This window comes from Herpailurus yagouaroundi, unplaced genomic scaffold (genome assembly GCF_014898765.1).
Source record: "Herpailurus yagouaroundi ecotype Mexico unplaced genomic scaffold, PumYag 187, whole genome shotgun sequence".
NCBI classification, from domain to species: Eukaryota; Metazoa; Chordata; class Mammalia; order Carnivora; family Felidae; genus Herpailurus; species Herpailurus yagouaroundi.
In genome coordinates, this window is record NW_024412418.1 from 4623021 (window position 1) to 4650959 (window position 27939).

Here is a 27939-nt window from a genome sequence, read left to right on the forward strand (position 1 = left end):
CAATTTTACCTGTTTTTTTGTTAGTGGATAGCAAAGTAATTGTTCTTTAATATGCTGATCCTATATCCAATGATCTTGTAAAATTCACTTATTTCTAATAGATTTTTAAAATACACAATTATGTCACTCGAAAATAGTCAAACTTTTATTTCTGCTTCTCTATGCATATATGTGTTCACATATCATTATGTAACAGAAATCTAAAATGTCACCCACCACAGGAAAATAGAGTTAAAGTGTCATTAAGGCTGATATTGTTGATTAGTCATTGATATATCTATATGCCTAGCAACAAAAACCAATACAGGCCATCTTTTATATGTCAATATGCCAATGTTGTGGGCTCTAGGCCACACACAAAATATTTAATAAAAGACGTAAGAAAGCTTTTTAAAAATTATCTAATGGCAGATGTATTAAAAAAGACTTCTCTTAAGTTGAAACATGAGTACTTGGCAGTGTGAGAATAGAAATCAGACCTCAGTGTTTTACGGTAATACTTAAGGACAAATTATAGTTGATAACAGAAGGATGATCACTACTTGAACACCTACAAGTTGAAAACAGGAAACACATTTCTAGTTTCCCGTGACTTTTACACAATACTCCTTTCTAAGGCCTATGGCATATAAAGACAGTAGTCTATAGCCTAATTTATTATATATTTATTATTATTTTATATATGCAATAATGCATACTCACGATAATCTACCTAGGCAGTTTGTGCAGATTTTTCCATATCCTACGCAAGGCACCTTTTACCTCTTTGTTCCTCAAGCTGTAGATCATGGGATTCAACATAGGTATTATCAACGTGTAAAATGCGGACGCAATTTTATCAGTATCAAAGGAATGACTGGATTTGGGTTGCACGTACATAAAGAAGAGAGTGGCATATAATACAACGACCACTGTCAGGTGGGATCCACAGGTGGAGAAGGCCTTGTGCCTGCCCTGTGCAGAATTCATCTTGAGGATGGCCATCAGGATCAGGATGTAGGAGACAAGCACTATCAGAAGAGATGACACCAAATTAAATGCTGAAAAGATCAGTATTATCAACTCAATGTCACGTGTGCTAGAGCACAGCAAAGTTAACAAGGGAAGACTGTCACAGTAAAAGTGTTTAATGATGTTATGGTCACAAAAGGATGACATAAAAATCTTTATGGTGGTTATCAGAGAAAGAAAGGCACTGTAGACATAGGGGACAGCCACCAGCACCCAGCACACCTTTTGTGACATAATAACCGTATAAAGCAGAGGACGACAGATGGCCACATAGCGGTCATAGGCCATTACTGACAAAATGAAAAGCTCGCTGATGATGAACAAGATGAAGAAAGCCAGCTGTGTGGCACACCAGTTATAGGGGATTGTGTTTTGATTAGCTATGAAATTGACTAACATTTTGGGCCCCACAGCTGTTGAATAACCAAGATCGATGAAGGCCAGGTGTCTGAGGAAGAAGTACATGGGTGTTTGTAGCCTGGAGTCCACCTTGGTGAGGATGATCATGCCCAGGTTGCCCACCAGTGAGATCACATAGATGATGAGGAAGAGTACAAAGAAGGGAGCCTGCAGCCCCGGCCGGTCTGTGATTCCCATTAGGATGAATTCTGTTAGCACTGTTTGATTTGGTTGGTTCATCCAGGCCATTAGGAAAAATTGCTGTGGGAAGAACCATCACGTGAGTCACTGGCATTCAGAAGATGACATCTGTTAACTTATTTAGTATGCAAAGTCATTGTGATTAAGAGAAATCCAAGTTTTAAATGTTTTTTTCATGTTTATTTATTTTGAGAGAGAGAGAGACAGAGCGGGCAGGGGCGAGCAGAGAAAGAGGGATAGATAAGCCCAAGCAAGCTCCACACTGTCAGCGCGAAGCCCAATGTAGGGCTCAAACTCACAAATTGTGAGATCATGACCGGAGCAGAAACCAAGAGTCAGACGCTTAACTAACTGAGCCACCGGGCACCCTGAAATCCAATTTTTTTTTAATTTAAATTTTATTTCAATAAATATCTATTTTTTTTTTACTTAAAATACTTATAATTTGTTAAACACATCATACTTTAGAAGGAATTATAATAAAAGGAACAGCTCTCTGCTTCCAGACCTGGCAACTTTAGTCCCAACTTTCAAGGAAAATCATGATTAACTCATTTAGTAGACTTTGATTTAATTCTGTGTATTTAATGATATTCCTGTTCCATTACCCATTTGATTTTTAAATTGTATGCTTATTCCACTTTACTTCATGAGTTTTAAATATCGTTTAATGATTTTTTATGATGATAATCATTTAACTTGCAGAAGCCCCCCCATACCCACTCTAGTGCATATAAATAAATGTTATTTTCTCTAGAATAGTGTGTCTGAATATTCAGTACTTGCCTGTGGTTTTTTAAGTTTCTGATTTTTGCTATGTTGCACACCAAGTAAGGCCTGCATTTGTAAGTTATTCAATATAAAAAAGAAGTATTAGCAAACATTTCCACTTTTGCTTTGACTTTAGCATTAACATCTCTGAAATGATGGATTTCATGGTATAGTTGTATTTCCTAGCACATATTAAAACAAGTAAAAATTATTAAAACATATTTGTTAATGTACGACCTAAAATCATCCAGTAAGTTGCTATAAATAGGCATCCAAAAGGGAGAAGCCCCTTCAAAATAGGGGCTGCTATCTCAAATGTCTTAGAGACCTGTTTCAATGTACATGGACCAGGACAAATGGTGTTTTGATCCACATAAAGCCCAGTGGACATGGTATTGATAGAATTGGAGTACATTTACTATATTTTAATTTGAACACAATTCTTACACGTTTATGTCATCTTCCATCAAGAATACCTAAAAGGTTTTGGTTAACACCTTTTAGTTAAGGATTACACTTCATCTTCCTCTACTTCTCCAACTCCTTTCTCCTTCAGATTGTTTTTAAGGCAGGTGTTTCCAAACTATTGAAAAAAAAATCCTTATCCGTATTTCTTACAATTCCAAGGTGCAAAAATGAGAACCCTATTGCAATTCATCCTAGGACACAAAATTATGTTTTGTTATTTTTTTTTTAAGTTCATCCATTTATTTTGAGAGAGTGAATAAAGAGCACAAGTAGGGGAGGGGCAGAGAGAGAGGGAAAGAGAGAGAATCCCAAGAAAGCTGTGCTCCATCAGTGCAGAGCCTATTGAGGGGCTTGAACCAACAAACCGTGAGAACATGACCTGAGCTGAACCCAGGAGTCAAACGCTTAACTGACTGAGCCACCCAGGAGCCCCACAAAATTGTGATTTTAAAAAAGAAAGATATAAAAAATTTTAATTAAAAAATAATAAAGTTATAATAATAAAAGGAACCCACAATATATTCAAGCTTATGGGATGCCTGAATGGCTCAATCAGTTTAGCTTATGACTCTTGATCTCAGCTCAAGTCATGATCTCAAGGTTTGTGGGATCAAGTCCCGAGCCCTGTGGTGATGACAGCGTGGAGGCTGCCTGGGACTCTCTCTCTCCTCTCTCTCTCTCTGTCTCTCTCTGTTCATGGTCTCTCTCTCTCAAAATAAACAAATAAATAAATAAACATTTAAAATTATATTCAGGATTATAATTTCATATATATATGTGTATATATATACATGTCATTGATATAAATTTTAAAAATGTGTAAGAATTAAAGGACAGTTGTTCAAGCTGCACTGATCCCATGTTTGACTGGATGGTTTAATTTTGAAAACTGTAATTAGAATTCATCACATTATCAGAGTGAATTAGAAACAAATTGAGCATTTGAAGAAATGAAGAATTAATACCATTTAGAATGGACAAAGGCAACAAAAATTAAGAAGAAAAGGGAAATTCCATGATGATGGAATATCTTATAAAAACTAGACTGAACCTACCCTTAAAAGGTGAAAAGTTAAAACTTCTTTAGGAAACAGTATAGAAATCATACATAAATCGGATAAATACTATATTCCTGGATTGGGCAACTTAGCATTATAGAAATGTCAATTCTGTACAAATTAATCTTATTTGAACAATGCCTTTATAGCCAAAATCTCTCCAAGGGAATTTGTACTGTTTGACACAGATTTAAAATATATTTTAAGAATGCAAAGTATAAAGAATAATCAAGACATTTTGAAAAGACATGTGCTACCAGATAATAAAACTTATAAAACAGGGTTATGGAGACAATATGGCTTACAACAATGGGATAGAATAGGGATCTCAGAAAAAGACCCAAGAGTGCATAGAACTAAAGTGTGCGATAGCAGTAGGATGTTAGGACAAGCATGCATAAATGATCTACTCTGTAGATCTGGGGAAAATGATTATCTTTACAGAAGATGATGAAACTGGATGTTTAGTTCATCCTATAAGAATCAACCCTAGACTGGTCAAGGACTTAACGTGGTAAGAAAATGTTAAAATTTTCTGACCTTAAAAACTAGAACCTCTGCTTGTCCTTAAAAAGAAATTTCAAAAATATAGACTGGAAATTCAAGTTTAATTTGGCAGATAAAATTTCTTTACAAAATCTGCTCTATTAAAAGGTCTATGCAAATTAACAAAATACAACAAAACAATAACAATCACTCATTAGCGGCAACCAGACAGATGACAAAGTCTAAAGCCTTAAGCTGCAAAAATTGGACCCAGAGACAGGACTATTTCATAGCAGTTCGTACAGTTTGGCAAACCTCCTCATCCCATCACCTGAATATTTAGGTGACCCTCCTTTCCACCAGCCCTACCCGAGCACTGCCTGGAAAGAAACAAGGAAATTGAGCATCACACCTGACTCGTATCAGATGGAAGCAGAAACTCCAGAGCTGTACCAGCACCAGGGGGATGGGCATGAATTCCCAGGATGTCCTCTTATGCAAATGTAAGTGCCTCATCTCAACTCAATATTCTATAACATTTTCCAATAGCCTCAATTAAAATAAATGGGTTGGTCAAATTGAGAGCATCACTCTCCCATTTAAAGGGGGGGGGGGGAGAGAGGGAAGGTAGGAGAGAGGGGAGTTCTAACTGAGCTTGCAAAAATGCTGACACCCCCTTCATGATGTTTATCATCTATAGTCTCAAAATACATGTAGAAATAATGACACATATAAATGAGGTTCCTTACCACGTTCAAAGAAAATAATAATAGTGGTAAAAATACACTATTACTCTGGAAAACCTAGTTATGAAAAAAGATTATGAGTACACACGATATAATGTACTGAGTCTGGCATTGGTGACTCTTATGGGTAATTTTTATCGGAGACGGTCATTAAAAATCATCACTGCAGCTAATCTCATAATCATTATAATCAGTGCCTCCTATTCCTCTTAAATGAGGACTGACTTCTTGCTCCCCCATGTGATTACTTATTTAACTGCTGTTAAAAGAATTTATGAGTGTCCCCTCCCTTTGAGACATCCCCTGGGAGCTTGAATGCCATTCTTGGTTATTCCCAAAGCATCTGAAAACGAGAAATGATGCCACTGTCTTTGCTAATTATCCAGAGTTACTTTGATTTCCCTCTTGAAGAAATGGGTTTTTCTTTAGATAGAGAAGTCGCCTAATTCAGTTGCTATTTTCATTGCGTTCGCTCAAATATCTGGATTTAAGTAGATTATTTCTTAGATACACGTTTTAATCATCTACAGATTACATAAACTTTCAGCATTTTCCACAAAGACTTCTTCCATGTTTGATACCTGAAGATAAAGGCGAAACTATTTACACATGACCAAAGTGTGTTAAAAGTTCAGAAGGAATAAAAATTATGAATATGTGTGTAAAGTTATTATATATATATATTTTTTAATCTAAGGGACTAAATTGAATAAATGATACCCTAATTCCACATCCCTTCTTTCAGTTTCCTTTCCTACACAGGTACCCCCTCTACAAAAGTTGATGTATGTTCTGGAAAAGAAATGCAGCTCTATAAAGTGAAGATAGCATATGTTTTAAAGTGTACAAAAATGTTATAAAACTTCTTTTGATACTTCAAGGTTCTCACTCAACTGTGTGTTTTTGAATTGCATTCATTTTCTACATACACACCGATGTTTTGCTGGCTTCTATTGAATAAAATTGCTATAATCTGTCTCTACCCTCATTTACCAGAAGTTTGCTCCCATAGTGACAGTCATTTAGTTAGTTACCAACCTTTGACTTCTACATGGATTACCATAATCAACAACGCTGTGTGTGTGGTCCCCACTGACCCAAGAATGAACGATTCTGAACTTTCTTCCTGGGCCCTGTTTTGGGGAGTACATGAACACGTTTAATTTATTTAAACCAGGATGGATCTTTTTCAAGATTTCTTTTACTGTATACATTCCGCCATCATACATTACACTTCAGACTGTGGACCTCCGTCTTATCAATATGGGCCACGTGTATGAAGTATGAATGATGAAGATTGCAACAAACAATTAAAACAGATTTAACTTTCTAGAACTAAACCTATTTTTCCTTGATTTAACACCTTATTTTTTTAAAGAAATCCAAATAGTAGTCTAGATTTGAGACAGAAAAGTGCACTAAATATAATCCTTACCAACAAAGAAATTCAGAAATGGTCACCAAGAGAGAGACAAGTTAATTTTAATTTAATCTTACTATTTGAATGTCTACAACAGTGATAATGCCGATAATGTAGTTATTGAGGTGACAAAACCCTGACACATATCTTGAGGCAGAGGTTGGGGGATGACCTCCAAATCTTGCTTTTCCTCCTGGGCACCCGGCTGGTGGGATCTCAGCCTCCTGGCAGTTAGGAGTGGAGAAGTGGCCGAGTTGTAGCCTGACTCACCTGTGGTAACAGAGCATCTCCCCGTCTGCAGCCAATCTCTCCACCACTGTGCACTTGCCCTGAATGCTTCCCACAGCCCTTTCTGTCTCAGAGATTGTAGTTCCTTCTGGTGGAGCATGAAATGAGGATAAAATCCTGGAAATTGTGAGAGAGGAAGCCAACAAAGAGAAAAGTGATTACAATATAAGAGAAGATGCCGCAGCTATTAAGGAAGTGTTTGCATTCATATTGACTATTCATTGATCTAAAGGCAATATTTTAAGCATCCATATAAGTAAAAAAAAAAAAAAGTGCTTGGAAATTCTCCCAATATGGAAGTTTTTACTTACAGATTTCATAAGGGTTTTAAATTGATATTAATCTTCGGAGTCCATGTCTTAAATTAATGATGTTGACATTAATAATCATTATCATTCGGGGTGCCTAGGTGATAGCTCAGCTGGTTAAGCGTCCAGCTTTGGCTCAGGTCATGACCTTGTGGTTTGTGAGTTTGAGCCCCACTTTGGGCTCTGTGCTGACAGCTCAGAGCCTGGATCCTGCTTCAGATTCTGTGTTTCTCTCTCTCTGCCCCTCCCCCTGCTCACTCTCTCTCTCTCTCTCTCTCTCTCTCTCACACACACACAAAAATAAACAAGCATTAAAAATATATAAAAAATAAAAACTAATAATTATCATTCAGTAGTCTTTCAGTTCTTTAAAATATTAATTTTAGTGTTTTCTAAAATCATTACTTACCTCTTCTGTCAACTATAGCTCACATTGGTTATGTGGCTCGATTTTTTAAGAAGTAGGTTTTTGATAATATTTACATTTTAGGTAACCCCAAATCATGTACATTTTGTGAGATGAGATAAGTTTGTGTTCCAAGATGTTTTGTCAACAGAATTTCCCCAACCTGGATAATGGCTGTTGTTTACAAAAGTACGTTTATGTAGACATTTGATGAAGGTTTATGCACTTCCGGGGAGATGGTATTAGCAGCTCAAACCAAAATTATCTAGGATGTAAGTGACAAGAATTCCCCACGAGAAGACTTAGAATTCCTCAATTTAACTTTTGAATTAAAAAAAAAAATCAGAATCATCTTGGATTTTTGATACAGTAGAAAATATTTATCACTAGACATATGTCTCGGGACATAAGTAAAACATCAAAGTGTGTGATCCGCGTACTTCAAAAGAAAATGAACTGCTGTGAAAATAGTCCTTCAGGAAGTTTTTGGGTTTGAATCTCTGAAATGGCACTTGCTCTGCTGAATTTGGGAGAGTTTGATGGTTTTTCTTATTTTCATGGTCTTGAGAAGATTCAGGGTGGGCCACCCAAGATTTACTCACTTGAGATGCTCTCTGCTTAGAGCATCCCTACCTATGGCGTCAGGTCAGTTGACTGCCTCTGCGGCAGCTGCAGAATGTGGGGCCCTGTGGTGTCATTTGAAGTCTGTCCTAAGTTTACAGGTGGTCAGACCTTGTCTTATGACTGTCTTGCATCTACTCTCCCCCCTCACGGCTAGGGGGATTTTATTGTCTCTGGACACAGGGGCCATGGACACTCCAGAGCAGTTAGGTAGGGAGAGGCAGGAAGCACAGGTGACTTAACATCTCACAGAGTGAGCCTTGATCGACTAGAGATCAAAGCTGAAATAAATTATTTTCCCGATCTTACTCCGTGAAAAACTGGTGCTGGGCTGATGTGCCTGCCTGGTTGGTTGATTATGTTGACTCACCATTCCTGATAAATGCGTCCAAGTGATATGTGAGTGCCTGTGTATGTGTGAATGTATTGTTTCAAGCCAGGGAGTCAGTGGTGATTTGTCACTGTAGCGCTGGGAAACTAATACCACTGACAGCACAATTATTTTTAGAAAATAAATGTATGTAAACCAAGTCAAAGGGTAGAAAACGCTACAGTTTTCATTCTTGACTTTGATTTCTCAATAAAATGCATAGGATTGGTAGAAGTGCAAGTGTGAGATTAGCCCTTCTGTTCCAATTCTGTTCACTTAACTAGACTCAAAGAGAATGGCTTTCTGCTGGGAAAGGTACTGCTCCATTGTGCGTACATAGCTTGGTACAGCAAATCCGGCCATAGGAAAACACACACGCATATACACACATGCACAGAAAAACACAAAATCAATTCTGTATATTATATAGTTTTATATATTTACAAAGAAGAAAGCCTAAAGTCTGAAAGCCTAATGCTATCAAGCTCTTGCCAATTTTGTCTGTAAAGACTAGGAATATGTACCAACTGGTGTGACTTTTCTGTTTTCAGCTAGCTATTCTTACTTAAAATAAAAGTAAGGAATTAGCCTATGAAACTGAGTGTCACAGTTCCTGTATTTGGCTTATTTCTGACTTCTTGGAAAATGTCATCAATCTACTTTATTTCCAGGCATTGCCTTACCTCACAACCCATGCCCCTGCTTCCTTAGGACATTGTTAGCAGATTTTGCATGCAAAGGCAGAGATAGGGCACAGAATGACTATTAACGTGTATTTATTTATTTATTTATTATTATTATTATTTTTTTTTTTTTTATTGGCCAAGGTGCCCTTGAGGCTTGGTGTCACTTAAGGCCAATGATTTTTTGGGAGGGCCTGGATGGCTCAGTTGGTTAAGTGTCCGACTTCAGCTCAGGTCATGATCTCAGGGTTTGTGAGTTTGAGCCCCTCATGGGGCTCTGTGCTAACAGCTCAGAGCCTGGATGCTGCTTCAGATTTTATGTTTCCCCCCTCTCTCTTTCTGCCCCTCCCGAGCTCGCACTCTGTCTTTCTGTCTCTCTCTCTCAAAAATAAATAAACCTTAAACATTAAAAAAAAAAAAAAAACAGCAGTGACTTTTTATTTTTTTTCTTCTTTTTTTTTTTTGATGGTCTACTAACATTTTACCCCCAAACTTTAAACAATAATCCTCAAAGAAATGCTATCTGTTGTTATGATTTTGTAACACTGATGAGTAATTCTACACAAGTTTTTGCTAAGAGAATATGATATGCAGAAACTTAAATTTATTAATTTTGTATCATACCAAGATAAACACCAACATTTTGTTTCATGTACATGCACCAAATGAGAGGGATAAAAAAAATGGAATCGCCTTTCATACATTTTCTTTTGCTTTGCCACATGTCCTATTTCCACGTATATCTAAGCATTTTTTTGTTTAGTTTTTATTTTATCCTAAAGGTTTTTTTCCTGTGATATAAATTTACATAAGTGCAAGATACAAATGGATGCAAAAATTTTCAAAAGTGGAAAGAAAAATACTGCAAAAAGTAAAAATAAAACTTTAATTGTTGAACAAAGCATACATATAGCAACGAAGAGGACCCGACTCTTTACCATATTCTAAGAAATGGTTCTCACACATCTTCTCCAGCTCCCAGAATTTCTCTTCTTTGATTAGAAATTACAAAAACCCAGTAGCCAACTTATGTTACACTGTAAAATGTGTTTACATTGAAATCACTGTTTACTACTTAAATACGTGTACTTTTTTGTGGTAACTAACACATCTTTGTATTAGGGAAAGCTCAGTATTTGAGGTTGGGAATAGAAAAGCTTAAGATTGTTTCATGGAAAGCCATGGGATTTTTAACTATTTATTGCCTCTGCACTTAGCAGAGATTAGCTTTTCAGGAGCAAATAAAACCCTTAAAAGAAGACACCTGTAATTTTAAATTTACATGGCTTTGAAAGACCGACATGCCTTATTTAGGAAACTCTTCAATGCATCCTTCACATCCTTGTTCCTTAGGCTGTAAATGAGGGGATTCAGCATGGGTATCACCAGGGTGTAGAAGACAGAGGCCATTTTATCAGTATCCAATGAGTGGTTGCTCCTTGGTTGCAAATACATGAAGAGAAGGGTCCCATAGAACACAGTGACAGCCATCATGTGGGAGGCACAGGTGGAAAAGGCTTTTTGTCGACCCTCTGAGGAACGTATCCTCAAAATGGCAAGGATGATGTTGAAGTAGGATATTAGAACAATAATCATAGAGAAAAGCAAATTGATCCCTGCAGAGGTAAACACTACTGTTTCTGGAATATGGGTATTGGAACAGGACAATGCCAACAAGGGGACATTATCACAGTAAAAATGGTTGATTACGTTAGAGCAGTATGACACAGAGAACACACAGGAGGTGACAGTCAGTGCTGTGGTCAGACTGTAGAGGTATGTGAGGGATACCAGCAGCAGACAGATCTGTGGAGATACCACAACCATGTAGAGCAAGGGATTGCAAATAGCCACATAGCGGTCATAGGCCATTACAACTAGCATGAAAATCTCAGCCACAATAAAGACTAAGAACCCACCCAGTTGGGCTGCACATCCATAGTAGGATATGGTCTTTTTTGAAGCCAAGAAGTTAACCAGCATTTTCGGGGCAATGACAGTAGAATCGCCAAGATTGATGATAGCCAAGTGCCTGAGGAAGAAGTACATGGGGGTTTGAAGCTGAGAGTCAACACTGGTGAGGGTGATGATGCCCAGGTTCCCTGCCACGGTCAGCCCATAGATCACCAGGAAAACAAAGAAGAGTGGAATCTGGAGCTCTGGGCGGTCTGAGACTCCCATGAGAATGAACTCAGTCACTGAGGTGAGATTCTCTGGGGCCATGTATTCAGTGGCTTTCATCTTCTAAAGGGGAAAATGGAAAGAGATTAATAGATCGTAAAATCAGGTTTTCTGGTAGATGCTGGATTGTAAACTGTTTCATTTAAGTTGAATTTCTTTTTTGTTTACAGTGAAAGGTGTCAGAGTTTAATTTTATTTCTCCTAATGTTTTAACAAAATTCAGATATTTAAACTCTCTAAAGACCAATTTCAAGTTGTTAGAACTGTTGTACCAAGCTATTAATTTTTCAGTTCTGTGTCGTATATAATTTATATTAGATGAATATACATTAATCTACTATATTACATGTCTTAATATTCATAGGCATATTTAAAAATATTAATTACAACATTGCATAAATATATATTTACATATACATGCATATGCCTCTGTATATGTGTATGTTTCCAAAGACAAAAGATAACTACCTATAAGAAGTTGATGACCCAGAGTGATTTGCAGTTATTTTTTTCCTTACCTGCCACTGGCTTTCTCTTCAGCTCGTAATGTGTCATCATCTTTGGGATTTCAATATTTCTGCAGGAAATATTTTGACTGTGTTGGTTTTTCCTTATCAGTTTCTATCTAACCACACTGCTTCAGTTATCCACCAACAGACTACACCTCAGTAGTGTTCTTTCTTCGTGTCATTCAGAAAGTGAATTTTTTAAGTTTAATCACATTTCCTTTCTTCTGCCAAATAAACTAGTCCTTTGTATCACCCCGACCTCTACCTGCAATGACACTTCTGTATTATTGTCTTCTGGAAGCCCTTTCTTGTTTTCTAGCTCATACCTCTTTCCTTTACATCGTTCAAAGCCTGTTTTGATGTTTGGAAAAAGTATCATTTGTAGGCTTGGTTTGCTCAAGTTGGATAACTTTGTTTTACTTGTACAGACAAATGATTGGAGAAGCATGCTAACATTATTCAGTATGTAGTGTACTATGGGCCCAGAGCTATGCTAGCCATTTCAAAATAATAATCTCGTTATTCAGCAGGAGTGTCCTAGAAGATGGATGAAATTATTTCCATGTCCAATGAGACGGTTGAGGCTCAATGAGCTTAAGTCACGCAAAGAGACTGTGTTGAGTACTGATTAATGCTTTGGTTTTGTGGTTTTGTTTTACGTGTTTGTTTGGTTGATTGGTTGGATGTTAGTCCGCCAATTTCTAGCTGTGTGGTTTTTGCCAAGTATTCATACCTGTGTTGTGTGAATGTCATGAGGTAATACACATATGCAAGTTAGTACAGAGCCTGATAACAATGAAGGCAAAAAAAAAAAAAAAATAGTACCAGCAGTTATTGTTATTAGCGTATTTTGAATGATTTTCTAATGTGATTTCCTGCTTGTGTCCCTGTAATCCATTCTACCTCACTGAGGAGTTTTTTAGTTAAAATAGGAATAGCAACGGATGCCTCAGTGGCTCAGTTGGTTAAGCGACCAACTCTTGGTTTTGGCTCAGGTCAAGATCTCATGTTTAGTGAGTTCGAGACCCGCTTGGGCTTGGTGCTGACAGCAGGGAGACTGCTTGAGATTCTGTGTCCCTCTCTCTCTGCCCCTCCCCCACTGACTCTCCATTTCTCTCTCCAAATAAATAAAAATAAACTTAAAAGAAATAGGAGTAGCAAGTGAATTGCAATTTTGCATATCCAAGCAACTGGGGCATGTGATATCTAGCTACACATTTAACAAACAAATCAGTTGTGTTGTTTCACAACTTGTGTTCTCTCACAACTTGCTTCTCTATTAAAAGTGTGGTGTGTGTTTGTTTAGTCGAAGAGACTTTAGGGACACCAGGCTTGCTCAGTCAGTAGAGCATGGGACCCTTGATGTCAGGGTTGTGAATTCTACCTCATGCTGGGTATAGAGATTACATAAAAATAAGATCTTTAACAAAAAAAAGATACTTCATTCCACAAATCAAATATATGTTTGATGAGCTTATACAACTGTGTTGCACTAAACATCCCACGTCTTTTGTCCTACCACTGCATCTGAAAAGAAATGCACAGGTAAGTTTATGATGAAAATCACTGTGGCAACACTCACTTCAGGCAAAGCGTTTCCTGAACAAAAACAACTCAGTGCATGTTTCACTCTGGGTTATCATATATTCAATAAGTGTATCCTTAATTTAACAACAACAACAAAAAAGCACCAACAACAGTAATTGTGGACTGGTTACAATGAATTCATGTGATTATCTTTTGAAAATAACATATTTGCATATACTCTTAGCTCTTTTGAATTCATTTTTAATGAAGTATTACTAATGGCAAGTTGTTTTTTTATTTCGGTAAGTATATCTCAAAATAAAAGATATTTTGACTTGTACATGCCGTGTTTCTCAAGTGTGTTTCTGAAAAGAAATATTTTATAGCTCTACCAAAATATTGAATTCTCAGTAAAAAAACAAACAAAAAAAAAAACCTTTGAAAATATACTTAATGTTAATCATTTGATGGTACAATGTGGCTGAGAAATAACATTGCATATTAGTTTTTAAATAGCTTCTGAAATGATTTCAAGAGCACAGTCCATTCTTCCCCAATTTGTCTGAAAGTGACTTATACATGGGCTGTGTTAAGGGCAAAGTGCATCTTCTGCTGAATTCTCAGCCTCCACCAGCAACGTACAGACTGTTGGGTCCACGTCTTTCCATCATATGGTGTATCACCCTGGGCAATGTGGAAAACAGGGAGAGGAAAAACTAGGTTTTTTGTTTGTTTGTTTGTTTTTGTTTTGTTTTATGTTAGGCAATCTAGTAGGTCTTTCTTGGAGAAGAAATCTTATATTTCAAAGACACTTAGGAAGCTTCCTATCTGGCGTAAATGCCTTCTAAAACATCTCTTCTGCTAGCTCTGAGGCAGAAAGAATTCCTCCTCATCCTAAGTTGAAATGGACTCCTTGCAATGTCTATTGGTTATTCTGTAGAAGTGCTCACACTTTTGAATTTATCAGTAGGGAGCCTGGACACCTTTGTTTGAGTCATTTCCCTGTCCCTTCCACTTGGCCATCAGGGGACAGAGATTTGAGTCCTCAGGAGAAGAGAACAGAGCAGATATTTCAGTCCTGAGTCTGATTTGAATTGGTAAACCTCCCCAAGTACTTCGGTCGTCACACCCAGAATGAGCGCTTTGTAAATCATTGGGTTGAACCTACCTGTGCACAGAGGTCTGCTGAGACCCACTTCTAAGGTTCCGCAGGAGGTCTTTTGAACAGTGTTACAAGTGTCTGAAGTCCCTGTAGACCCACACACTGAACTAAGCTGGTTTACGGCTCCAGTTCCCACATGTGCACCCAGGAATTCCCAAGTAAAGTTCTGATTCCCCGGGGACGAGAAGACCAATTACTCAAGTCTCCACGCAGCAACTGCACCCCAGAGTGAAGATGTGGGGTTAGCCTAGGGACACAGGCAGGTGATCATACTGAGTAACCATCACGTGCATCGAGTCCACCTTTTGTGTGTGTGTTTGTTTTGATTCGTCCCTTGTATTGGTTGGGCGGTGTGGCTGCTGGTCCTGGGGTGAAGCAAATCCAACAGTTGGAAAGCCCAGGATTCTGGCCCCAATGCTCCATTTTACTCTGAACACTGGGGACAAAACTGAATGCAAAGCTTCCATTCGAGGGCGAGGAACAAGCCTGATATATTTGCCATAAAAATCAGATGATATACAGCATGCGTTCGAAATGCGCATCACTCTAAGAAGACTAAATATGAATTGTTCTATTGAAATTCAGAAAGCACCCATCATATACCTGATCCTGTTGCTGGTGTTTTATTAAAATTATTCGATGGAAATTGAATTTTTCAGAAAACCTTGTGATCTCTTATCAAGCATTTAAAATGTTATAAGTAAATATTGATAACATTTTTACTTTCCTGTTTGGGGCTTTCTAGTCTGTATGCTTTATAAATGAAAATAGTACATCTAAATGCCTTTGTATTAATAGCTTCTAAAATAGTGCCCAGGAAAGAGTAGGTGTTCAAAAGATTTTTACTGACTACTGACTGATAAATGATAAAAAGTGAATGAGTGAATATAATAACCATCTTAGAATTCTGAAATAAAATAGGAAGGATTTTTAAGTGCTTATACTCTATCTTTAATATGATTTTCACTTTGGTGAAGAAACAGTGACAACTTGCATATCATTCTCTAAAATATTCACTACTTCTGTCAGGATACACTGTTTCTTCTTCATCTTGGCCCATTCTAGGCTCCATAACCACTGAAGTAACAGACAACTTGCAGACCATAGAGAGGAAATAAAGATTTTTACAAATCTCAAGTTACTCATGACAATGAATTTAAACCCTTGAGGTTCTTTCCAAAGTCCAAGTACCCACAAGAGGGTTGTGTTGTTGCTTCCTCTCTGATGACATTGCCGATTGTCTGTCATGTGACCACAGAGAGTCTGTATCCCGCTCAGTTAACCGTACTTTCACTCCCTCATCAGCTCTGCCACCCCCCCATCTAATTAGCATTCCCACAATGTTGTAAAATTTAAAAAAAAAAAAAAGGTTACTTTTGCATTTTTCCTTGTTATTGATGCTTTGATCTCTTATTTAAAATGTTTGTTGCATAGGAGGTGTTTTCCCTTTCCTAAGTTGTGAGTACCATATATAAACTTACTTTGGTCAAGCAAATAAAGTTCTAGGATAAGACAGGACCATTCTGAATCACACAATTTCACTTTTCAACATATTTATAAGAAACATTGCACACATCTACATATACATACACATACCTATATATGTTCAGGAAATTATAGTACAGACACCATACTTCTATCCCTCACCTTAAAGAATAGTTTTCTCATACACGATTCATTATTTATTTTATTAAGTTTATTTATTTTGAGAGAGAGAGAGCATAAGCAGGAGAGGGGCAGAGAAAGAGGGAGAGAGAGAATCCCAGGCAGACTCCTACAGTCAGCGCAGAGCCTGGCACCAGGCTTAATCCCACAAACCAGGAAATCGTGACCTGAGCCAAAATCAAAAGTCAGAGACGCTTAACCCTGAGCCACGCATGCATTTCTATGATTCATTATTTTAAGGTAATGCTTTAATTACATCTAAGCCTAATATGCACTAATCCATTATCCCCATTCACATTCCCTCCGCCCCATCTATAGACAAAGTTAGTAACTATACACAACCTTTTTCTCTTTTTTCCAAATCTTTTTATTTATATTTTATTGTGATCAGAAAACTTAAAACTTCATAGGAGCTCTACACTCTTGACCAATATTTAAGTGCACAACACAGTCATGGTGATCATAGGCGCAATGTTTTACAACAAATCTCTAGAACTTAATCATCTTGCATAACTGAAACTTGATACCTGTTGCTTATCAACTATTTCTTCCTTCCTCCAGTCCCTGACGGCCACCATTCCACTCTCTGATTCTATGTAATTAATTATTTCTATACCTCACATAGATGGCCTCATGCAGTACTGTGACTGGCTTATTTCACTTAGTATAATGTCTTCAAGATTCATCCATATTGTCTTTTGCAAAATAAAGAATGTATTTTCTGTTATAGTTTTGAATACATAAATTATACATAGTATCGCCAGCTATATGGTTTTACAATTTACGTAAGTGAATTCAAGATGTTTCCCTCATTGTGATTGGTACATACACATGTAATTTAATTTGTATGTATTATTGATAATAAATTTTGTCTATTACATGAAATAAAATAATACCTTTTCAATTTCTTTATGACATCTTTTATACCATTTTAAATTTGGTAGTGTCACATTAGTTGTGTTTGCAAATTGCCTAACTTGAACAAAATTAATTAATTCTGGGGAGTAATTTTTAATGCTCTGAAAATATTAGCAATGTAACTATGTGTTTTCCTAAATTAAAACATATTTGCTGTTCATAATAAATATTAAATAGGAATACAATTGACTTTACATAGTCACAGTCATTTTATTTACTTTTATCACAAAAATGCCTTTTCTTATTAAATTGAGTCTTCTTTTATACCCCTTCATTTTTCTATTAATCTTGGCCCTGATCATATCACATTATCTGCTTTGCCACAGGTAAATTTTATCTGCACTTTGTCATTCATACGTAGCTTGTTATTGGTTAACTATATACTTATGTACTTATTAACAAAACACTGAAATTTCGAAGGTATTTAATTTATATTGTATACTGAATGTCTTTTCCTGCAAGTGCACTTAGAAGTATGACTTATACATAGAGGTCAATCTCTAAATATACGTTGACTCATTTATCCTTGCTTTTCCCTCTGAAGGAACACATAACAATGTTTAATGTTTATAATCTTATTCATAGGAACCACACAGTGCAATAAATTAAGGGAAGGTATGCATAGTTTTTTTCCACATCCTTTGTCCTGCATAGTTTACATCTTTGTTCCTCAAGCTATAGATCAAGGGATTCAGCATGGGGATAACGAAGGTGTAAAATATATGCGCCACTTTATCAGTGTCAAAGGAATGACTGGGCTTAGGTTCCACATACATAAATATTAAAGTCCCATAAGACTCCGTGCCCACTGTCAGGTGGGACCCACAGGTGCAAAAAGTCTTGTGCCTGCCCACAGCTGAGTCCGTCCTGACCATGTGTAGCAGACTCAACAGGTAAGATGCGAGAACTATCAAAAGGACTAAAATCAAATTAAAAATGGAGAAAGTCAAGGTGCCGGGGTGGCTCAGTCGCTTAGGCATCAACTCTTGATTTCACGGTCCAAGGTATCTCGCCGTCATGATCTCACAGTTCATGGGATCAAGCCCTGCATCAGGTTGTTCACACAGAGCCTGCTTGGGATTCTCTCTCTCCCTCTCTCCGCCCCTCCCTTGCTTGCTCTTTCTCTTAAAATAATTAAGTAGACATTTAAAAAAATAAAAATAAATAAGAACTGACAAAATCAAAATCATCAACTCAATCATGCCTATTTGAGCGAGGAAAGATAACAAGAAAGGACTGTCACAGTAGAAATGATTGATGATACTATAGTCGCAAAAGGATAAACTAAAAATGTTTATAGTAAATAGAAGAGAAACAAATGTGCTGTAGAGATAGGGGATGGTCACCAGGACCTGACACACCCTTTGTGACATGAGGACTGGATAGGGCAGAGGGTTACAGATGGCCACATGGCCATGTAGCTACCATAGGGCGTAGCCAATAGAATGAAAATTTCACTAACAATGAGGATACTGTAGAAAGCTACCAGTGTGGTGCATAAATAATCAGAGATTGTGTTTGCTTCCATGATAAAACTTATTAACACTTTTGGTCCTAAAATTGTTGAATAACTCAGATCAATGAGAGCCAAGTGTTTGAGGAAGAAGTACATGAGTGTTTACAGCCTAGAGTCCATCGTTGTGAGGATGATCATACCCGATTGCCCATCACTGAGACTGGGTAGATGAGGAAGAGCCCAAACAATGGAGGCTGCGGCTCAGGATGGTTTGTGATTCCCATGAGAATGAATTTGTTCAGCACTGTTTGTGTTTTTTTTTAATGTTTTTATTAATTATTAATTTTGAGAGACAGAGAGAAACAAAATTTGAGTGGGGGAGATGCAGAGAGAGAGGGAGACACAGAATCCTAAGCAGGCTCCAGGCCCTGAGCTGTCAGCACAGAGCCCGACCTGGGGCTCGAACTCGCAGACGGGGAGATCGTGACCTGAGCCAAAATCAAGAGTCAGATGCTTAACCGACTGAGCCACCCAGGTACCCCAATGTTTTTTTAATCTAGGTTTATCGGAAAACCTATTCCGAATAGATAATCTGCATAATAAACAGCTTCCTTGTTATATCATCCGTGTGTTAGTGTTGTAGCATAGAAAACTAATATAAATAAGATAAATCCAAATTTCAAATTCAGGATATTTTAAAATAAACCCCCAACCCACAACAAAACATATATAATAATTTATATTGTTATAAAGAGACACACAGAGAGAGAGAGAGAGAGAGAGAGAGAGAGAAAGAAAGTAAGGAAGAATGGAAGATTGGGCCAGAGATAGAGATAGATCAGTGTTTCAGCAGTATTACACTGGGATATTTGTCTTCCAAAGAACAGTTGACACTGTTGTGAGGAATTTTGGTTGTCATAACTTGAGGAGGCATGCTACTGGCATATTATGGGCAGCGTCCAGTGATGCTGCTAATAATCCTACTGTATTAGGGCTGTCTCCTACCTGACAAAGAATTAAACAACTCAAGGGGCCAAGGCTGAAAAACTGCATAGACAGATAGATAGATGGATAGATGATAGGTAGATAGATGATTAAGTGGATAGAAAGATAGATAGATAGATAGAGGCATCAAACATTTTATTTTATTTTATTTTATTTTTTTAATTTTTTTTTCAACGTTTATTTATTTTTGGGACAGAGAGAGACAGAGCATGAACGGGGGAGGGGCAGAGAGAGAGGGAGACACAGAATCGGAAACAGGCTCCAGGCTCTGAGCCATCAGCCCAGAGCCCGACACGGGGCTCGAACTCACGGACCGCGAAATCGTGACCTGGCTGAAGTCGGATGCTTAACCGACTGCGCCACCCAGGCGCCCCAAGGCATTAAACATTTTAAAAAATGGTAAAAACCATAGATGTATAGGTGGTTATCAAATTTTTCTGTTTGTTGTTTGTACAATGGTGATTACATAATTACATTTACCAAATTACATTCACATGATTAATATATGTTATGTACAAAAAATTTAAAACCTCAGTGCCAATGATCTGTGGAAACATCTAAAACCACTGTTGTAAAGCATAGTTCTGTTAGACCCCTTACGCCTACACGTGGTACAGGATGAAACAATTAATACACTTGACTGACATATGACAGAGTATGTAAGTAGGAAACTTTAACAAATCATAGTAGAGATTATTTGACTTTATTTAGAGAATTATCCCAAGAAATATACATAAGTAGATGGGGTCTCTGCTATACTTAAAATGGTGGTATACGCAAAGGAATACTTTGAGCAAATGATATAAATTATCTTACTCCCTGTTTCCATATCAGCAAAATCATTTTTTTTTTTTTTTTGCAAGACTGCTGGGAAAGACAAATGAAATGAGAATTGGTTCAATGGGTTTATGGTACCTGGAAATAGCTTTCAAATATCATATACATAGTGGGGTTTTTTGCGTGTTTTTTTTTTTAGAGGCGATAGTTGTCTGAAACAGATTATCTCTAAATATGCACATATAAATTCTTTTTGTGCAGCTTAACTTCTGTTCAGGGTTATGATGATGAATAGTTTGTTATCAAGTCAAGTAGTATGTTATCCAGCTAATTGTCCCCAGTCCCCTCACCCTGCCACGTCCCAACTCCATGACTAAGATTGGACCATCACTGTGCTGTTCTTTTGGATAAGTTGTTTCTACTTTACATACAATATGTAATAAAAATTTACCTAAAACCAAAACATTTACTCCTCCCTACGTGCATTTTCGTTACAACTGACATACACCAAGTTGTTTGTAACACATCAGACTTATATTGATTGTATGAATCTAGGAAAAATACGAGGAGATTGAGCAAACTGGGAGAAAGTGAGGTTACTAGAATTGGTTTTATATAACAAAATTCTATACAAATTCCCTTTGGATAAAGGGATAATATTTTTTTAAAGAAAAAAAAGTGTCTTATGCTTACTATATTATTCAACAGACTACTGTCAAGGTAAATGACGCAGACAAGCTTATAGATAGATAGATGTATATATAGATACAGGTTTTAGATTCTGTAATGATATTTTAAGTTTTTCTTCACATTAAGGCCACAAAGAACTACATACTATGAGAATAGCCTATAACATGCACAAGCATAAGTATAATGAAATAAAAAAATATATAAATATCCCTAATAAACTACTGATTAAAAACATCAGAATAAAATGAGGATGGCAGGCTAAAGTAAAAGAATAAATGGTTTAAAAAAATGTATCATTGCAGAATTCTACAGAAGAAGGAAGAAATCAGGAAGGGAAAGAAGGAGGAGGAAAATAAGGTATGTTGGAATTATATTGAAACTATAGATCAATCTAAAGATATTGGACATTGTTACAATAGTAAGTCTTCTATTCCATGGACATAGTTGGTTTAAATTTTCATTGATTATTCCAAGTTAAATTTTTATACATATTATTAATGACAACTCATATATTTGTATTAGATTTTAATAAATTAAGGATTTATTTCATTTGTTTTATAAACATTATCGCTCCTTCAATTTTATTTTCTAATTGTTATGGGTGGGATGTAGAAATAAAGTTGATTTTTCTAAATTTGTTTTGTATCCAGAAAATTTACTAAATTCACTTATTATTTTTAATAAATTATTTATAGATTTTTTTCTATGTAGTTAATCATAACATTTACCCCCAATTTTTTTTTAATGACAGTATGTGGTTTCCTATCTTTATACTTTTTATTTCCTATTATGGTGAACCAGCTATAATGTCCAATACATGTTTAATATATATGATGAGTCCGGGCCTCTTAGTCTTAGGGTCAATTTCAGAAGGTAAGTGTTCAATGTTTCCATTTTACAAGTTTTCTGTATGTTTTTAAATGCAGTAATATGTGTCCATGATTATAATACTGTACAAGTATTTTCGCTAACTTCAATACCTCTGTGTTCAATCTATTTATTCCCCCATATGTAAGATTTTTATAGATATCATTTATAACACTGATTTTTTCTATTCTACTCAGCTTGTCAGTTTATTACAAGTTGCTGTTGAATTTTATCATAAACCTATTTGTTTTCTTTTAACTAATAAGAATGTTGATTTATGGATTTAGGTAACGGGCTTTCACGTGTGAAATCAGCCTTGCATTCTTGCCTACATGCAGTACTCCTCAACTGTATCAAGCATTCTAAACCAAAATGGGTCACTTATATAAAGCGCCAAATGAGTACAGTTCAATCTCATTTATATTTGCATATGCCAGTGTGATTTTGGGAGAGCCTAGTGTCTTTCACCTGATATTACGTCCATTCATTTTTCACCTCCCTGGCTTTCTTTGCTTATTCCAACTCATGGAGATATTTTCCTTTTGTTCAAGAAACGTTGTGGTTTTGGGGCACCTGGGTGGCTCAGTCTGTTAAACAGCTGACTCCTTATTTCAGCTCAGGTCATAATCTCATGGTTCTGCTGGTGAGAAGAAGCCCTGTGTCCACCTCTGCACTAACAGCAGGGAGCCTGCTTGGGATCCTCTCTCTCTGCCCCTCTCCAACTCGTGCACATGGGTTCACTGTCTATCTCTCTCTTTCAAAACAAATATATAAACATTAAAAAATAGTCTAGTTTTGTTAAAGGAATTTATACCCATCATTAAATTCTTCTTCTTGGGTATTACCCTGGTTATTAAAGCTTTTGCATTTCCGTATACATTTTGATATTAACTTAAATATTTAAATACCAACTGGGATTGGATTGTTACTGTGTTACATCTATAGGATAATTTAGGGAGAACTGATCTCATCACAGCATTTACTTCTTCCAACCAAAGGACATGACATACTCCGACATCTATGCTTTCTTTAATAACTCAGTAATGTCTTTGTAGTTTCTGACAACAAATCATGCAAATTGTTTATAGATTTTTCCTTGGATACAGATTTTCTTTTCAGGTGTAATTAATAGTATAAAATTTCATTTTTACAAGTCTTTTGCTAGTTTCTAGCAAAAAAATTGATCTCCTATATGGAGACCTTATATATACCAACCTTGCAAAATTTAGTTGTTATTTTTAATGTTTCACCTTGAAGTTCTTTTGAATTCGTATTGTACACAATTACGCAACTTAAAAATAACAGTGCTTTTATTTATACTTTGTTAAGCATGCACATGTTCACTAATCATATTTTAATAGAAATCTGCCCATCCCTTCAAGCAATAGTACAGGTTACAGAATGTTAGTTATAGTATACATTGGATAATACATCATTTACTGTTAGCATATCTTACTGTGAATTTTAAATAAAACACAGGCATCCTTCTTTTATTCTGCTTCACTTGATTATACTTAGCATCATATATTTATTATATGTGTGTGTATGGGTCTGTGTATGTTTTAAACAAATTGGAAGCTCAATTCTTCAGTGGAAGAAGTAATTTCAGATGTGGTAGAAACAGCAAGAGAACTAGAATCAGAAGTGGAGACTAAATATGTGAATGAATGGCTTAAATATCATGATAAAACTTTAATGGATGAAGAATTGCTTCTTATGCACGAACCAAGAAAGTGATTTCTTCACATGGAATTTACTCCTGGTGAAGATGTTGTGAGGTTGTTGAACTGACAACAGTGGATTTAGAATATGGATTTAGAATATTACATATACATGGGTGATAGAGCAGCAGCAGGGTTCGAGAAGATTGACTCCATTTTGAAAAAAAGTTCCACTGTGGGTAAGTTCTATCAAACAGCATCACATGCTATAGAGAAATTATTCATGAAAGGAAGAGTTAATAAATGCAACAAACTTCATCGTTGATTTATTTTAAGAAATTACCACAGTTGGGTACCTAGGTAGCTTAGGTGGTTGGGCGTCCAACCTCAGCTCAGGTCATGATCTTTCTGTTCAGAGTTCGAGCCCTGCGTCAGGCTCTGTGCTGACAGCTCAGAGCCTGGAGCCTGTTTTGGATTCTGTGTCTCCCTCTCTCTCTGTCTCTCCCTGCTTGTGCTCTGTCTCTCTCTCTTTCAAAAATAAATAAACATTTAACATTTTTTTAATAAAAAAAAAAAAAACAGAAAATACCACAGTCACCCTAACCTTCGGAAACCACCACCCTGACCACTAAGCAGCCATCAAGATGGAGGCAAGACCCTCTGTGAGCTAAATATTATTACTCTGAATGCTCAGATGACAGCATTTTTAAGCAATAGTGTTGTTTTAATTAAAATATACACATTGTATGACTACCTCTAATGCTAAAGAACACTTAACAGACTATAATACAGTGTCAACATAACTTTTACACGTATTGGACAACCAAAATTTCATTTAATTTGGTTTACTGTGAAATTTGCTTCATTGTGGTGGACTGGAACCAAACCCGCAATATATCTGAGGTATGTCTATGTTTGCACACTTTCTCCAAGTACTTTGTAGGGAATTTTTCACCTTTATGTTCCTCAAGCTGTAGATCATCAGATTCAGCATGGGTATAACCAATGTGTAAAATAAGGAGGCCATATTATCAGTATCAAAGGAATGAGTAGATTTCGGCTGCACATACATAAAGAATACAGTGCCACAGAATAAGGCAATCACTGCCAGATGGGATCCACAGGTGGAGAAAGCCTTGTGCCTGCCTTCTGCAGAGTTCATCCTGAAGATGGCAACAGAGATTAGAATGTAGGACACAAGGACTATGAGAAGAGATGACACCATATTAAAAGCAGAAAAGATCAGAATTATCAATCTACTTTCATGGGTGCCTGAGCAGAACAAAGCTATCAATGGTAGACTGTCCCAGTGGAAATGCCTGATGACATTACAGTCATCAAATGATGAAAGGAACATTTTCATGATGGTCAGCAAAGACAAAGAGACACTATAGAGGTAAGGTATTGCCACCGACACGTGACATAATTTTTGTGACATAACAGCTGTGTAGAGCAGAGGGTTACAGATGGCCACATAGCAGTCACAGGCCATTGCCGACAGAATGAAAATTTCACTAATGATAAAAATACTGAAAAAAGTGAGTTGGGTGGCACACCCATTAAAGGAGATTGTATGTTGATCTACAGCAAAATTTACCAGCATTTTGGGTCCCACAGCTGTTGAATAACCAAGATCAGTGAAAGCCAGGTGTCTGAGGAAGAAGTACATGGGTGTTTATAGCCTAGAGTCTATCTTGGTGGGGATGATCAAACCCATGTTATTCACTACTGCGATCACATAAACAGTGAGGAGTGGTCCAAATAATGGAGTCTGTAGCTCATAGAGTTTTGAGTTCTCTTGAAAAGAAATTATTAAAACCCAGTAGCCAACTTATGTTGCACTATAAAATGTGTTGAAATCACTGTTTACAACTTAAATATGTGTACTTTTTTTGGTAACTAATACATATTTGTATTAGGAAAAGTTGGTTATTTGAGGTTGGAATAGATATTGGTTACGATTTTCCCATCGAAATTTATGGAGTTTTAAACTATTACTTCCTTGGCACTTAGCAGACATTAGCTTTTCAGGAGAAAATGAAAACCCTCAAATAGAGACAATTGTAATTCTTATTTACATGAATTTGAAAGACTGGTATGGTTTATTTAGGAATCTCTTCAATGCATCCTTCACATCCTTGTTCCTTAGGCTGTAAATGAGGGGATTCAGCATTGGTATCACCAGGGTGTAGAAGACAGAGGCCATTTTATCAGTGTCCAATGAGTGGTTGCTCCTTGGTTGCAAATACATGAAGAGAAGGGTCCCGTAGAACACAGTGACAGCCATCATGTGGGAGGCACAGGTGGAAAAGGCTTTTTGTCGACCCTCTGAGGAACGTATCCTCAAAATGGCAAGGATGATGTTGAAGTAGGATATTAGAACAATAATCATAGAGAAAAGCAAATTGGTCCCTGCAGAGGTAAACACTACTGTTTCTGGAATATGGGTATTGGAACAGGACAATGCCAACAAGGGGACATTATCACAGTAAAAATGGTTGATTACGTTAGAAGAGCAGTATGACACAGAGAACACACAGGAGGTGACAGTCAGTGCTGTGGTCAGACTGTAGAGGTATGTGAGGGATACCAGCAGCAGACAGATCTGTGGAGATACCATCACCATGTAGAGCAGGGGATAGCAAATAGCCACGTAGCGGTCATAGGCCATTACAGCTAGCATGAAAGTCTCAGCCACAATAAAGACTAAGAACCCACCCAGCTGGGCTGCACATCCATAGTAGGATATGGTCTTCATTGAAACCAAGAAGTTAACCAGCATTTTCGGGGCAATGACAGTAGAATCGCCAAGATTGATGATAGCCAAGTGCTTGAGGAAGAAGTACATGGGGGTTTGAAGCTGAGAGTCAACACTGGTGAGGGTGATGATGCCCAGGTTCCCTGCCACGGTCAGCCCATAGATCACCAGGAAAACAAAGAAGAATGGAATCTGGAGCTCTGGGCGGTCTGAGACTCCCATGAGAATGAAATCAGTCACCGGGGTGAGATTCCCTGAGGCCATGTATTCGGTGGCTTTCATCTTTTAATGGATAAAATGGAAGTGGATTAATAGATGGTAAAATTTATTGTAAACTATTTCATTTAAATTAGATCATTTTTGTTAGTAATCAAAAGTGTTAAATTTTAATTGTATTTCTCGCAATGTTTGAACAAAATTCAGAAATACAAACTCTCCAGTAACCAATTTCAGATTGTTAAAACTGTTGTACCAGGCTATTCATTTTTTCCCATTCCATGTTGGATATAATTTAATTTAGCTAAGTATACATTAATCTACTATATCATATGTATGAATATTTATATGCATATTTAAACATTAATTATCATATTGCATGCATATAAATATTTAAACATGCACACACATGTTTTTTTGTATGTTTTCAATGATAAAAGATAGGTACATAGAAGAAGTTAGGCATCTGGGTGGCTCAGTCGGTTAAGTGCCCAATTCCTGATTTCGGCTCAAGTCATGACCTTACCGTGTGTGAGATCGAGTCCCGCATGGAGCTTTGCGCTGATAGCCCAGAGCCTGTTTGGGATTCTCTCACTCTCTCTACCTCCCTCCCTTTCTCTCTGTCTCAAAGTACATAAATACACAAACAAAAAAAGTTGATGAGCCAGGATCACTTTCAGTGACTTTCAGTTATTTTTTCCTTAGCTGCCACTGGCTTTCTTTTCAGCCCATTCCTGATCATCATTCTTGGGAATGTCAATATTTCTGTGGGAAAAATTTTGAGTCAGCTGGGATTTTCCTTATCAGTTTCTACCACACCACGCTGCAACTCACCAACACACTGCACCTCAGTAGTGTTCCTTCTTGGTGTCATTCAGAAACTGATTTTTGAACTTAATCACATTTTCTTTCTTCTGCCAAATAAACTAGTCCTTTCTATCACTCTGACTACTATCTGCTCAGACGCTTCTCTAATATATTGTGTTCTGACTGCCATTTCTTTTTTTCTAGCTTATACCACTTTCCTCTGAATTTTTTAAAACCTGTTTTGATGTCTTAAAATATTACTTATAGATTTTATTTGCTCAACGTTTATCACTTTGTTTTACCTGTACAGAGAAATGTGTGGAGAGGTGTGTTAACATTATTCAATATGTAGTATGCTCTGAGCCCAGAGCTATGCTACCCATTTCAAAATAATGATCTCATTATTCTGCAGGAGTGTCCTACCAGATGGATGTAATTAATTCTATGTCTGATGAGATACTTGAAGCTCAATGAGATTAAGTCATGCAAAGAGTCTGTGTAGAA

At 36.9% G+C, this 27939-nt stretch overlaps 3 protein-coding genes and 2 pseudogenes across 4 annotated transcripts; all 5 read right to left on the minus strand.

Annotated features, from left to right (window-relative positions):
* Positions 1 to 708: 708 nt before the first annotated feature.
* On the minus strand, positions 709 to 1659 carry LOC121043931 (olfactory receptor 8K3-like). Its single transcript, XM_040495908.1, has one exon. It carries the CDS (start codon positions 1657 to 1659, stop codon positions 709 to 711), a length of 951 nt encoding a protein of 316 aa, XP_040351842.1.
* Positions 1660 to 10514: 8855 nt separating this feature from the next.
* Positions 10515 to 14121, minus strand: LOC121043813 (olfactory receptor 8J2-like). Of its 2 annotated transcripts, XM_040495813.1 has the most exons (2): positions 14112 to 14121; positions 10515 to 11449 (listed from the first exon to the last, which is right to left on the minus strand). In XM_040495813.1, exons 1-2 carry the CDS (start codon positions 14119 to 14121, stop codon positions 10515 to 10517), a joined length of 945 nt encoding a protein of 314 aa, XP_040351747.1. The 2 variants fall into 2 exon arrangements, with proteins under 2 accessions (XP_040351747.1, XP_040351746.1); XM_040495812.1 differs by lacking the exon at positions 14112 to 14121 and having other exon boundaries at positions 10515 to 11459.
* A 3682-nt stretch (positions 14122 to 17803) lies between these two features.
* LOC121043932 (olfactory receptor 8K3-like) lies at positions 17804 to 23011 on the minus strand (annotated as a pseudogene).
* Positions 23012 to 24516: 1505 nt separating this feature from the next.
* Positions 24517 to 25674, minus strand: LOC121043933 (olfactory receptor 8K3-like; annotated as a pseudogene).
* Positions 25675 to 25728: 54 nt separating this feature from the next.
* On the minus strand, positions 25729 to 26676 carry LOC121043814 (olfactory receptor 8J2-like). Its single transcript, XM_040495814.1, has one exon. It carries the CDS (start codon positions 26674 to 26676, stop codon positions 25729 to 25731), a length of 948 nt encoding a protein of 315 aa, XP_040351748.1.
* Between the last annotated feature and the right edge of the window lie 1263 nt (positions 26677 to 27939).